The sequence below is a fragment of the Chaetodon trifascialis genome, chromosome 5, assembly GCF_039877785.1.
Source record: "Chaetodon trifascialis isolate fChaTrf1 chromosome 5, fChaTrf1.hap1, whole genome shotgun sequence".
In the NCBI taxonomy this organism is placed as follows: domain Eukaryota; kingdom Metazoa; phylum Chordata; class Actinopteri; order Chaetodontiformes; family Chaetodontidae; genus Chaetodon; species Chaetodon trifascialis.
The window spans coordinates 11,939,994-11,950,612 of NC_092060.1; the positions used below are offsets into that span (position 1 = coordinate 11,939,994).

At 42.8% G+C, this 10,619-nt stretch overlaps 1 protein-coding gene across 3 annotated transcripts in view; it reads right to left on the reverse strand.

Annotated features, from left to right (window-relative positions):
- The window catches only part of ablim3 (actin binding LIM protein family, member 3), a 42,974-nt gene extending 33,369 nt beyond the window's left edge, over positions 1-9,605 (reverse strand). The window contains exons 1-3 of one of the 3 annotated variants that reach the window (XM_070962418.1): positions 9,514-9,577; positions 9,101-9,313; positions 1,947-2,084 (exon numbers count right to left, since the gene is read on the reverse strand). In XM_070962418.1, the coding sequence (XP_070818519.1) occupies positions 1,947-2,084; positions 9,101-9,113 (151 nt within the window). In that variant the 5' untranslated portion in view covers positions 9,114-9,313; positions 9,514-9,577. Of the gene's footprint in view, positions 1-1,946; positions 2,085-9,100 lie in introns of all 3 variants that reach the window. The other 2 variants (XM_070962420.1, XM_070962419.1) reach the window with 2 other exon arrangements.
- Positions 9,606-10,619: the final 1,014 nt, after the last annotated feature.

Consider the following 10,619-nt stretch of genomic DNA (forward strand, 5'->3'; position numbering starts at 1 on the left):
CACAATATAAAAGACTGAGGCTAATTAACAGGTCCCCATCATTTTTTCTTTTAACTGCGAGAGTCAATAATTGATTAAAATGGACATTTGAATGAAAAGCAGTACATGTAGAAGCATAACAATCTAATGAAAAATAAGAGGTGACTGTGACAGCAGCCAGCAGGAAGAAAATGAATAGATCTACGGAACAAGCGAGAATAATCAGGAGTAAATCAGTAAAAACAGAAGACAATTCAAAAACAGATTGGTTCAGCTACGGAATAAATCAGGATACATAGAACTCATGCCTATTTTGGGAAATTTGCATTAAACTAGAATTATTTGCGTAACTATTCAATTATTAAAACTAGAAAACTGGCAGAGTAAATACATTTGGATAAAGTGTGACATTTACAGACAGTCTGTGTGACATAAACTCTGACTCACACAAACTCAGCAGAGCCCAGGAGAAAGACTGAAGGCTGATGAACAAAGTGGGAGAGATTTGGCAGAAATTATGTCAGATAAGTTTATAATTATGCAAATGTGGGTGTGATTAGATGACTGTTGAGGGCCATTTCTTCTTAATCTATCTGGTTGCTTTTTCAAAGTCATGTGCAAATGACTGAAAGCACCCCATGACTGACTGTCTTTGCTTTAGAAATGGAATTATTAACATAATGTGCACACTTGCTCCAGGCTGCACAGCAGCTAGACAAATAGCATTCCTCGTTTTTTTTTTTATTTCTAATTTACACAGACACTTGACTGCCATGAGCCCCTTTCAGAGATGCACTCAATTCTAAAAATGTTCTGGCAATTTTACATGTCAGCGTCATGTCTGAAAAGAACTCTGAGTCATTTTTCAAGTTGTTTTTGCAATCTCGCAGAGCCAAAGGAAAAAAAAACATCCCATTCACCAGATCATCAGCTTCCTAACTTTTACATTTTCATTCATGTAAACTGCCTGCGGCATTAAACCCCAGCAAAATGTTTTGCCTGGATAGTCTACAACATGTGAGCAAACGTTTGACATATTGGTTTCGTTGGTATTTCTTGGCTGCATGCATATTTCCCAAAATGTCTAACTATTCCTTTAAACAGATAATTAGGCAAAGCATAACAACAGATTCCACATCTTAAAGAAACTACAGAACAAAGGTAAATTCCTTTTAAAACATTACAGAAAGAGAAACGCATGCCGTTCTATTCCTGTTATAAGAGGATGTGAGATTATGTCACCACTGCATCTTTTGTGGGTCAGCAGTGCTCACCTGTAGCACTGCAAAGCTAGTTGAGCTAGTCTCATTAGACCACAGCGTACAACTGAGGGAAAATCCTCTCCAATAACAAGCTACCTTAGCAGGAGCCTAGGACCCATGCAAGGCCTCTCTGATCCGCTCCAATCCCCACCGAGAGCTAATAGTAGCACTCAGCATGAACACTAGGAGATGGATGAACGAGGGGATATAGTGTACATCTGTCAGCGTGTGTGGGTGTGTGTATGGATGGTAGTTACCAAGATTGATGTCTTGTTTCTGGTCAACTGGAATCCCATCTTATTTAACGTTAACAACATTTATGACGAGAATCACGCCTGAGGACTTCGTAGGACAATGCCTGTTTTTGTGCAATCGCTACAGCTGCTGTCTGCTCTAACACTTGCTGTGTTGTGTTGTTTTGTGTTATGTTATATTGTGTTGGATCAGTGGCCTGTTCCACCAGATATACCTAAGTTCTCTCTTAAGTTAGGGTTCAAATTCCACACTACATGATACATTGACACCAATTAATTTGATATTAAAGCTGTGTCATATGGAGATGTAAGGTTCATCTTAACTACTCAGATGAAGTCCAAACTAACCAAAACACTCTGATGATGTTTTCACTTCCTGTGACAAGCACTGTTAGTAGAGTGTTTGTTATCATTGTGCCGCTGCAACCCACTGCAGGTTCCCATGTCTTACCGGTGCAGGTGAAACACTTGACGTGAAAGTGGGTGTCTTGTACTCGTACCACCTCTCCTTTGCATACTTCCCGACATCGCTGGCAGCGGATTGACCCAGAACTTCGTTCACTGCCTGCAGAGCCTTGATGATAAGCTGCTGAAGACAAAAAAGACACAGATTTAATATTCTATTTCTATTCAACTCAACTATTTTACAAGCTGAATGGCTTGTGCCCTAAGGGTTTATCTGATATCGCCGTGTTTTTGTTGTTCCTTCTACATCATAATTAATCAATTTTTTACTGCTTAGCTATGACATGACAACAATATGACTGGTCAGTTGCAATGATGGTCCTGCAGCAACATAATTATGATGTTAAAGGAACTATACCAGCACAGCGAGATCAGATCATGCATTGGTTAAGCCCTGCTTAGCTACTGCTGCTACGCCTATCTAGCATTGCAAAGCAACATAATATGAAATGTAGGCCAACCTGTCCTAATGGACATAATAACATTGTATTAATTTGAAATTGTAATAGATTAGCATTGAGCGCAACAAAACTGCTTTGCATATTCTAAAGTTTGTCCAGCACATGCAGCAAACCGCCGCCAGAACTGGGGCTCTGACTACACTAAAGACTGTACTGTGTGCAGTTTACACAATAAGATCAGTGTGTAGCTCTGTCAACACTTGTTCTGAAGCTGTGAGGTCTGACACCTCTGTAAGGTGGGTAAGCTCCAGGCTTTCTCTCCCACTGTCTCTATTTTTCACACGCTCATAGAGGCTGGCACACATACACACACAGTGCTGCGTCAGGTTAGAAAGTGGACGGATCCCCTTACCTCATTATGCATTAGGTTACATGTCAGACTCCTGCAAGCCCAATAGCTATTTCACATTGTCAGGAAAGCGAGCTCTTACATACATCCTTAACAGTAATGGAATGAATGCAAGGAAAAGGTCAAAATGATAGATTAATTTGATCTTAAATTAGTTCAGAAAATGATTTTGTCTAAGACCTCTCAGGGTAATAGAGGCTCTTTAAAGGTCCATCTACTCCTCAAGGCTATAAACAGACTCTCTTGCATCCACAAGCAGAGAAAAACCAGCCTCTCAGTACTAAGACTGTGCCAGAACAGCTGGGCTCAGAGTGTCTTATTTTGCTCCATATTCCTTAAGGAGCAAGTGAGTGGTCCTACACTGTATGAAGGGGTATATAATTGCAAGGTAACCGGCTGGCCATACTGCCTACCTGAATCGGTGACTGAAGGACTTTGCTGCTTCAGTCAGAGCAGCACCAGCACATGAGCTGGCGTGACAGAGCTACTGATTCCATTTCACTGGATGAATCCTGAAGGACTCGCAGCACTTAAAAAGTCTAACAGTCCTTGCACGCTTCATAGCCTGAGCACTCTTTGCACGCTCCATACATAGTGTAAGCTACAGTATGTGCACTGAGTGTGAGGCCACACATAGATCCATGAGTGCAAGAGAGAGTATATGACTGCAGTTGTTTATTTTCCTGTTCAAGACAGGACTGTGGGCACTGCAAATATGCAAGTATGATTAATTCAAACACCCAGTCTCCCACATTCAAGTCTGTGTTAGTTCATTGTTTCCCTCACAATGTTGGCAGCACCACTGGGGCCCACTACCCTGCCTGTCAAATGGCACTCTTGGAAAAGCATTTGTGTGTGTGTGTGTGTGTGTGTGTGTGTGTGTGTGTGTGTGTGTGTGTGTGTGTGTGTGTGTGTGTGTGTGTGTGTGTGTGTGTGTGTGTGTGTGTGTGTGTGTGTGTGTGTGACCAGGTGAGAGAAGACAATCTTTTTGTGGTAAAACCAAATGGCCAACACTGATCCAATCAGGTGTGAATGAGAGATAATGGTAACTAAAGGCAGCACAAGCAATCCTGTGCCAGCACCTACTGCAAAAACACAGGACATTTATTTAACAGTGCTGACCTTCTGAAACTGGGCCAAAACAAACCTCTGGCACAGTCTGACAGCCAGGCAAAGTTGTATAAAAGAAATAACATATATCAAAACTAAGCAAGGTGCTGAATGAAGATAGTCAACACATACTTAACAGGGGTGCAGTATTCAAGGAAGAGGCAAAGGAAACTGTCAAGATTCCAGCAAATTTTCAACAAATATGTTTCAATGAGTGTGATGCTTTTTTTAACTTGTTGCGTGTGCGTGATGAAAAGCCACACCTCAGCAGCGAATCCTGGTGCACAATCAGCTCTGGAGCTTATATAACTCAAATTGTGTCATGGCGTTCATTCTCATTGAACACAGCCAAGCTCTCCCTGTCTAAACCCATTACTGAGCTCTAGAACAACCCTCCATCCTCTCCCATGTTGAGGTGTTGAGTCACTCTTCTAATGATAGTCACCAGACTGCAGGTGTAATCCACTGACTCCAAAGCAGTGGCAAGCGCCCCAGGAGAATACAGCCTCGGGCAGACAGGTGATAAGAACAGGACCAGGGTCAGAGAGGCCGACAGCGTCCCCAGGGACAGAGAGGCTGCTGCTATTTCTGCCCCTGACCTGACAGCCCAGAGTAAGAACATGGTGGGCGCTCAGTCACAAGGGATGCTGGGAGATCAATGGTGACGAGTGAGCAGAGTGACGACGATGGCTAAAATCAAAGAGAAGCAATAGGAAGACAATGTGGATTTAAGATTAATTATTCAAGGGAAAATGTGCCGTCTTTCAACACGATTTTACGAGGGACGACTTTAAATCAATGTCTAGTGTGCCCAGACTGCAGTCTAGTCTAAGTGTAATTCAGTCCATTCACACTAAGCCACTTATATTAGTGATACCTACCTGGAGCTTAAATGTTCATAAACAAATGTCTACAACCCAAGCTACAGTATTCTGCTACAGAGGACTATTATTCAGTTGTGTCCTACTCTGGTGCTTGCTAAGCTGGTAATCTAAAACTAGCAGCCTTCAAAAGCTGTGCACATCTTGTCCATGACTGCGAGCCAGTGTCATTGAGTGCAAAGAGACAAACGTCAGAAACTCAGCTGAAGAGTTTTTCAAATTAAAGGTTTCAGCATTTTCTGAGCCAAAAGCAAAATCTATCCTATGATCGAAGTTTTCCGTGGTGGCAGACGTTCATGCCACACACGTCCTCTGTTGTCACCGTATCCAACCAGCAAGCAGCAATGCTAAAAGCTGAGGCTGTTTCAGAAGTGCATCAAAACGGCAGCAAGAAAGGACAAAACTGAGAAGACTGTAGGCAGAGTCTCAATGGCTAATATCAATTATTTGTCTTGGTGGAAAATTTCAAAGAATATTGTTTCACTAAGAGTCTCATCCTGACCTCAGATCCACCGAGGGCCCAGCACTAGACACATGATGTTGTGTAAGCAGTAATCCCAGATGCAAGCCTCATAACATCTCTTATTCATTCATGTTTTTCTGCAGGTTAAAATGCTGTGAATCTGCTTTAAGGTCAATCTAGCAAAGACAATACGTTCTTAATATGGACAATCAGCACTTTATATTATAGAAGCACGTCTTTCTTGTCCATAATCTAATTCAGCTGATGATCAGGTGACTCCCACCCAACCCCCACTTTATCTCCCTTCGTTTCTGTCAGGGCTTTGACCAGAAGCATTCATCAGAGCAATGACACTGTCCAGTGGTATCACAGACATCACTCTATCGAGAGAGAGGGAGAAGGGTCAGACTGCTACTGACAGCCTGAATGATAACTCAATCCTACCAGAAGCCAAGGTCATGGAGATGGCAACCTTGACGACACAACATAATGTACAGCCACAATGGTGTAGCTTTGATCTGAGTAAGCCTTATTTTTATTCTGTTCATTTAAATTATAAAAAGATCTTAGGCAAGGGCAGCATCTGAATGGTATTTCCATGCAGTCTTCATCGTTTCCTTTCCTTGTACAAAACACGCTGAATACCAATGCAGTAACTATAGTAATTGTAGCTGCAAATGAGCAAGAAAAACATGTGCCTAATTTTATATTGGTCTGTAAATACAGGCCGGTCGTACATGACTGTGTACTCTGAATATTCATGTGTGCGTCCCAGCATCTGGGTTTGCATCTGTGCATCTTTGTCTCCCACCTTTGTTCTCTGTGTTATTGAACTAAGGCGTCTGGCAGTGCCAGTGATAAATGGTGTTTGGTGCTGGTTTGGACTGCTCACCAGATGAGGCACAAGCGCAGGAATCATATATGATACAGCTCGCCTCCCTGTCGACCTGTGTTCAAACTCATTCCTCTCATAATACATAAAAAGCACAACTGACACCGAAACAGCACAGAAAATATCCATCATTTCATCTAACGCTGTCCTGTGTTTTTGTGCATGTATTTATTCTTTCCCTTCTAGAAACAGGACCTAAGGACACTCACTGTCAGCAGGTCATTGGATCATTCTGTTCATTCATGCTCTTCAGACAAAGATATTGTACCTTTAAAATTACTTCGCATTAAATTTTCAATGAATATTCATGGCTCCCAAAGAAGAAGTCATTATGATTTTGAGGACTGGTGTGATTCTACTGTATTTTAAGATATGGATAAATCTCTAGAAAATTCATAAAACAAGTGACATTACATTTAATTCATTCATATCAACCAAATGCTAGAATAAAATGCTCTTTTTACTGTTTAAGCTAGATGCTAACATCAGCCAACATTTGCTAATTAATACTAAACACATAGCGCAGTTGAAGCTGGTGGGAATGTCATTCTTTAAACAGGTATGTGATCATTACCAGACAATCATGGTGGAGCAGGATTTAAAGTCAGGTGATCAAAATAATAGGATTTATTCTATCTTTTACTAAGAGAAAACTTTGAGCAGCTGGTGGTAGTAGATAAAAAGCACGAGAATCACAAAAGCGCAACTGCTAGTGCGGCCAAAAAGACAATGCGTGAGACTAAACAGCTGAGCAAAATGCACAATGGAAATTGCGACTCAACCTGCTGCTCATTTCCATGCTTATCGCACATTCAAACCATATATCTTAATCATTAGGTTGCATGAGCTGCAACTTGTCTCGTCAAAGCTAAGACGCCCAAGTGGGAGTGCTTTTTGGATGCATTTTGTATGATGCCTGAGATCTCTCTGGAGGTGGAGAGCTGTCAGTGCTGTCTTTGATGTATGGCTCTGCAGAACCCCTCAGGTCCCTGAGCTCAATGATCAGTATATTGATCAACATGTGTTTTATCACCCCCCTGAAATACTTGACACATACTGTGCATACACTGCATCTCAGAGACGGCCCGGTACATCAGTTAGGCCCAAGTTTTGCAAAACTGCATCTTTACTCTCAGGTGATTATCAGTATTTCTTCCTCAGTATATGTTCAACCAGGGTCCTTTCCACCAGAAAACTAACACTGCCCTGCCTCGTCTGCCAGCCAAGCAGAAAATAGGAGTCTGAGCGGACACACACAGGCAAAACCCAATGACCATGAGAGATAGAAGGCCCAGAAGATGAAGACAGACAGTCAGAGCGCTGTGTAATTACTCCATGTGTGTCGATGGCCTCTGGGCTATCACACCCAATGCAGCGGAAAACAGTGCGCGCAGCCCAGCCTAACAGGCCCATTCATGTCCAAACCTTGAGAGTGTTGAGAGTGGAGGGGAACATATGCTTGGCTGAATGGAGGGATGGGAGTGAGGAGAGCGGAGGAGAGGAGATGTTCTTTCCTCAGCTCTGATGCCTGCTGTGTTTTTATGCCTACAGCCAGACTACAGACACATGTCACACCACCATCTGCCTGCTGTGACACACACACAGACACACACAGACACACACACACACACGGTTAAATGCAGACACGCTCAAGCGGTGTAACCACAGGTTGAGGCGCTGTCGTGTGTATTTGTATGCGTTTCTGTGTGAGCACATGCTTTTTAATCAGGAGAGCTTGTGACAGCTCTCCACATGCTGGCTGCATGCGGCTCTTGTTGTCAGCTGAGAAAAGCGTTTTGAAGCTTAACAAAAGAATTCTACACATTTCCTCGGCGAGCAAGGAGCTGCGACACCACTCCAACGGCACGCGCCTCACCGGAGCTGGCAGGCAGGCAATGCTCGGCACCAGAGGGTTAAGAGCACTGGATGAATAATGTAGTGCCACACAATGACAGGCCAGATTATGAATGATGCAGTAATACCCGGTTCCTCCTGTAGACACAGAGGACAGGAGAGGGAGGACAGAAAGCACATGACGGAGCACCTGGCGCACATCAACCTCAACTGGCCTTACTGACACCAAAGTGACAAGTGGGGGATTTTCTTTACAAAGTCCTCCCTTGGAGAACCAAGAGGTCCGCTTTGTGAATCAACCAGTGATAACTTGTAAACACAACAGGCGTGCACATGCACACACAGCTGACCCACAAGCCCTGCAGGGAAAACCCTGATTCAGCTGACAGAGGATCAGGGTCACAGTCAGCTGATACAAGGTCAGCTTAGCATCATGGCAGCCCCTGGGCCAGTCTAGGGTGAGCATGACAGAAGCCCTCAGGCTGTCAGGCGTATTTGTCATGTGCTGCATGACAACTCCATGAGACCAAGCCAGCGGTCAGGTGAGAAACCTCCAGCTCAAGGGTTTCCCGCTCCAGGAACCAAAGTGTCAGAAGACAGGTGGACTTTCATGAAGAGGCGACAGCTGACAGCCTGGGTGGTCTCCCAGTGGAGGTCATGTACCACTGGTGGTGCTGGCAAAGAGGATGAGGAAGGAGAGAGGATAAAAGGGAAGTGACAGAGGAGTGAAGCAGACTCTGGGAGGGCCCAAGCAACAGCTGTTGTGTGGATGAAGAATCCTCCTCCTCTGTGGATGAACTCTGGGCAAATGCTACTTTGACCTCCAGTTATATTTAGCTCTCTCTCCCCTCTAAACCTGCTGCAAGTCTATTGAAATCCTGGTTTCACATGATTTTTTTTCCTGGGTGTACATGAAAATCACAATTTAATTGAGCATTGAAATTGAATATTATGGTATATTATGGCGAAATTACATGGATTGAACCCTGATATCCATCTTTTTTAAGTTAGCACTTTGTGCAGTCTGTTCCATCACATGCAAGCTACCATTGTTCATAGTTCCCCTCTCATCTGTAGGTATTGTCCTTGCGCTCCAAGTGGAGAGATGGAGAGCGCAAAAATGGACTTACCACTGGAACTCATGATGCCCAGCGTGTTTCTATCCAAAACAAAGCGCCTTCGTCGAGAATAATCCCATAAAGCGAGAGGAGATCGTCACGGGGCAGTTTACTCCTTCCACGGTGTCATTAAAAATGAATATCCAGTGAACGTAAATGATGCTCACTCTCCGCAACACTGCTTCCAGTCAATTTCTGACAAGGTGGACGGAGCCCGAAAGAGAGCTGCAAAAACGGACAAGAAAAGAAAAATAAAGCGAGGATATTTCCAGTGATAAAATCCAAGTAAAGCTCCTGTTCCTGCTGTGTGGGAATGTCAGCTGTGTGTGTTTCTTGCTGTTATTTTTCTTTTTCTTTTTTTTTTTTCTTTTTTTTCAGGGGAACAGGCGGCAGTTACAACACAAAGCTGCTCAGTCGGATTCCACCTTCACATTTTCGCTCCTGGCTGATTCCAGCTCCTCCGCGCTCTCCCGGCGGTGCACTGCTGCTGTCACCGCGCGCCGCTCACACCGCCGACACAGACACAGCACACAAATTCCGGCCGACACTTTCAAAATAAAATCAACAAGTCAACGTCTTCACGGCGCTCATGTTACTAGAAAACTAAACAGACTCAAGAGAATAGACTACCTTTATCTTATCTTTAACTCATTATGTTGTACATATTTTGATATCAAGGTGTTATGTATGCTTGCCAGAGATAACACACATGATTTCAGAAGCCTTTAGATTTCAAGCAGCGCGTGACTAAATTTACTTAGTCATTTTATTTGCTTGCAAGATCTATTGCTATCAGTTTCAGATGTTGTTAGGGTAATGACCCCCAAAAGACCAAAACTAAACCCTTAAAACTACTTTGATTTCAAAAGCTGTTAAATATAAAATTAAGTAGTTAAAGGTTACTTCATTTACACATCAACCTGAAATCTGGCAAAATGGCATTAATTACAATATTATGGTGTTATTAATAAACCTCTCAAAACACTTCCATTCAAATTAAGTACATTTAAAGAGTTAAGCCTAAACTAGACTAAACACTAGATAATTTGCAATCAGTTTAAAATGTTATTAAGGGATTAAGTGAATGAAATGAATGAAATACGATGTCAACGATGTGAAGCAGACAACTTCCTCTATAAAAGCACACTTATAGGATGTACTGTAGCTGTCACAAGATATGCCCTTTAAGCATATTAAATTTGTAATTTTGTATGATTTTTTTATTGTGAAAGAAATATAGTCTTATTTCCGGTATTGCTCTGTCTGTGTGTGGGTGACTTAGCCGCTCTCTCTTTTTGTCCTGGGTTAAGCGACGTCACTCCGGGCTGCTATGGACGTTGTGGGGACGCTGTCCCTACATCACTCTGCAATAAGTGTTAAGTGCTCCAAAGTCATCAGTCTCAGCTATAATTCATTTTACACACGAGATGAGGGCTGAGATAGAAAATATTACCGTTTGAAGCATTTGAATTGAATTTAAGAATGAGTCAAGTCTTTTGAAATTGGGCAGAACTACACAGATCAGTTACCT